The sequence below is a fragment of the Petaurus breviceps genome, unplaced genomic scaffold, assembly GCF_028583685.1.
Source record: "Petaurus breviceps papuanus isolate PSGF00001 unplaced genomic scaffold, PetGlider_PUasm1.0 90397, whole genome shotgun sequence".
Lineage (NCBI taxonomy): Eukaryota > Metazoa > Chordata > Mammalia > Diprotodontia > Petauridae > Petaurus > Petaurus breviceps.
Genome location: NW_027187239.1, coordinates 417,438 through 420,225, shown reverse-complemented (window position 1 = coordinate 420,225; position 2,788 = coordinate 417,438). Strand labels below are relative to the sequence as shown.

General features: G+C 52.6%; 2 protein-coding genes across 2 annotated transcripts in view; both read right to left on the bottom strand.

Moving 5' to 3' along the window:
- TMEM258 (transmembrane protein 258) overlaps positions 1 to 2,788 on the bottom strand; it is a 428,372-nt gene that overhangs the window by 14,640 nt on the left and 410,944 nt on the right. The gene's annotated exons all lie outside the window — the stretch shown is intronic.
- FADS1 (fatty acid desaturase 1) overlaps positions 1 to 2,788 on the bottom strand; it is a 15,053-nt gene that overhangs the window by 7,960 nt on the left and 4,305 nt on the right. The window contains exons 2-3 of the mRNA XM_069108523.1: positions 1,074 to 1,184; positions 313 to 510 (exon numbers count right to left, since the gene is read on the bottom strand). Coding sequence (XP_068964624.1) covers positions 313 to 510; positions 1,074 to 1,184 — 309 coding nt within the window. The remainder of the gene's footprint in view (positions 1 to 312; positions 511 to 1,073; positions 1,185 to 2,788) is intronic.

Below are 2,788 nucleotides of genomic sequence, written 5' to 3'. Positions count from 1 at the left end.
TGACATCCCCTGTTCTCAGGCCCCTCCCAGCCCTGACATCCCCTGTTCTGAGGTCCCTCCCAGCCCTGACATCTCGTGCTCTCAGACCCCTCCCAGCTCTGATATTCCATGTTTTAAGGTTTTGTTTTTTTTTTCCAGCTCTAATATTAAATGATCCATGCTCTCATATCTCTTCCTTCTCGAATACTGTTCTCTGCCTGAGTTTGGGGTCTCTTTCCTTCCTACAGTTCACACCAACCTCTTCCCAAGGAGAAAAAGCATGCCCCACGTGTAGGCTATGCCAAGAGGGGCAGGCAGCCTGGGCATCCTCACCTGGACGGTGCTGAGCAGCACCGCGCTGACGAGGAAGGGAAGCAGCGACGTCCCGAAGAACGAGAGCGTGAGCCACGCGGCCACATCCAGCAGCAGGATGTGCAGCAGGCAGAGCGTGAAGAAGACAGGGCTGGCCTTCATGAGTCCCATGCGCTCCACGGTGGCCCTCAGCTCTCGGAATTCATCTGTCAGCTGTTTCTGTGGGACAGAAAGCAGGCAGTGCCCTGCTCTGACCCCATCCAGCAGGGGGCCGCCCATCCGGGCAGCTGTGGGCATCCTGACAGGTCTCAATAGAATACTGTGGTCAAGGTGCGCCGCTGTGCCCAAGGACAGATGGGCACCGACTGCCTGCAGTGGGTCTGAGAGAGTGGGACCTGGGCTGGGGAGGAAGGGGAGGCTGAAAGGCCTTGGCCGTGGAGCCCAGTCAGAAGCTGATGGGGAAGGAAGCCTGTCTTCTGGAGAAGAATCAGATTGTTCTGCAGGGCCCAGCACAAGGATGGGCACAGAAAAATGGGGGGGGGGGTCCAAGAGACAATCTCCTGACAATCAGAGCCACATAGAGTAAAGTCATGAGTTCCCCATCCCTGGAAGTGTTCAAGCAGAAACAGCAGATGCCATTTTGTGGGGTTATTCTCTCCCTGGAGAAATATCGGCTGATCTCAGAGGGGCTTTCTAGGATACTCTGCCTCTGAGATGCTTGGAGTGTGGGCAAACCTCAGACCAGGCCCCCCATTCACCACCCGGCCCTCCAACCAACTCACGTTCTTGTTGGGCTCGAAGTTGGGCTGGTCTGGAGCCAGCTCCCCAATCAGCAGGGAATTCATGTACTTCTGAACCAAGGCTTTGTCAATGTGGAATGCTGTGAAGGGATCCTGGAGAAGCCAAGAAAAAGTGAACTGAGAAATCCAGCGAAAACACTCCACTTCGTGGAATGGATATTCTGGAGGGAAAGCTGAGGGACCAGCAGGTCTCAGCCTCCAGAAGCCCAGCTTCTTCAATAAGCACTGAATTAAACCAGTCATCTGTGTGTTCACCTCCTTCTGCGGGAGGTGCTGGGGTGCCAAGACAGCCCCCCTCCTCTCCAGGGGAGTGTATCAGCAATGCCATATTCACAATGCCTATAGAGATTACAAATATGCTGATATAATTATCCATCACAAAATACGTCAGGTTTGCCATTTGGGGAAATAAACTAGAAAATTTATTAAGATACCAAAAGACTGAGTCCCAAAACCAAAAAGTGAAAGCCATCAGAGTAGTTATGATATTGGCACAGGTAGATAAAGTAGAAAGTACCCACATTTTCAAGCCTTTAAAACAGAACAGGCTACCTCAGGCAAAGGTCCTCCTCTCCCCCCCCCCCCCCAAAAAAAAGGCAACCGCCACCAACTGCCAACCGCAGGACCGTTAGCTCGGCTTTTCACTTTCTCTTGCTCTGCTATGTCAGCACGTCCATGGGGCATGGGAGATCTTTAAATCCCATAACCCTTACAGGGAGTCAGCATGTAAATAGACTGGCAAACTTGGGGGGAGAGCAACATCCTGGGGGGGGGGATTTCCATGGAAGGTGGTGCCTGGTTATGCCCTGGAGGACATTCTGGGCATGGGAATGCCAAGTCCAGACAGTAGTAAATGGGCCAGTTTGCCTGGAATGTTGGAGTGATGTGAGAGAGGAGCTTCAGACTTCAGGCTGAGAAGCTTCTGGGGCAGCAGGAAGCCAGTGGAGATACTCCGAGGCATGGGATCAGAATTGTACCCCAAGAAGGCTGCTGTGGAAGCTGTGTGAGGATGGGCTGGAGAAGGGGGAGTTGGGAGGCAGGGAGACCCAAGGGGAGTCTCCAGACAGATGGGACCTGAACTAAGAGAAGGGTCTGGATGGGAGAGATGGGGCAGAGACTATGGAGACCTCTGTGACCTCAGGCACGTCTTCTTGGAGCCCTGCCAGGTGCTCCTGAGCAATCTGCTCGGGCCTCCCAGCAAGGGAGATTAATGAGATCTGGCACCTGATTGGGAGGGGTCACAGGCATCTGGGAGGAGATGACCCTGATGGATGGCAGGGGGGCAGTGGTGCCTTTACACACAAAATGGAAGTAATTTAGCACCAGCTTTGGGCTTCTCTGAGTGGCTGCAACACGAGGGCTTTGCAAACCTTAGAAACTTCTGTTATTATTTATTATACATCTTTGGACCGGCCACCAAAGCTGACACAGGTCTAGGTGCTCGGGAACATCCCTCGACTGAGGAGTCCTGCTTAAAACAACTCTGTGATTTTATAAAGCAAAAGAGGAGAGCTGCCTGGTCAAGGCCCGGCCCTGCCACAAACGTCCCAGTAGCCTGGCACTCACTTCCTGTTTTCTCAGCTATAAAATGAACATCTCATTGACCTCCAAGGCCTAATCTCCTTCTCTAAATGCTCTACAGCCTTTTTCTGCCTGAAGAAAAATACTGAAACTTGGGCATTAATAAAGGGGGGGGG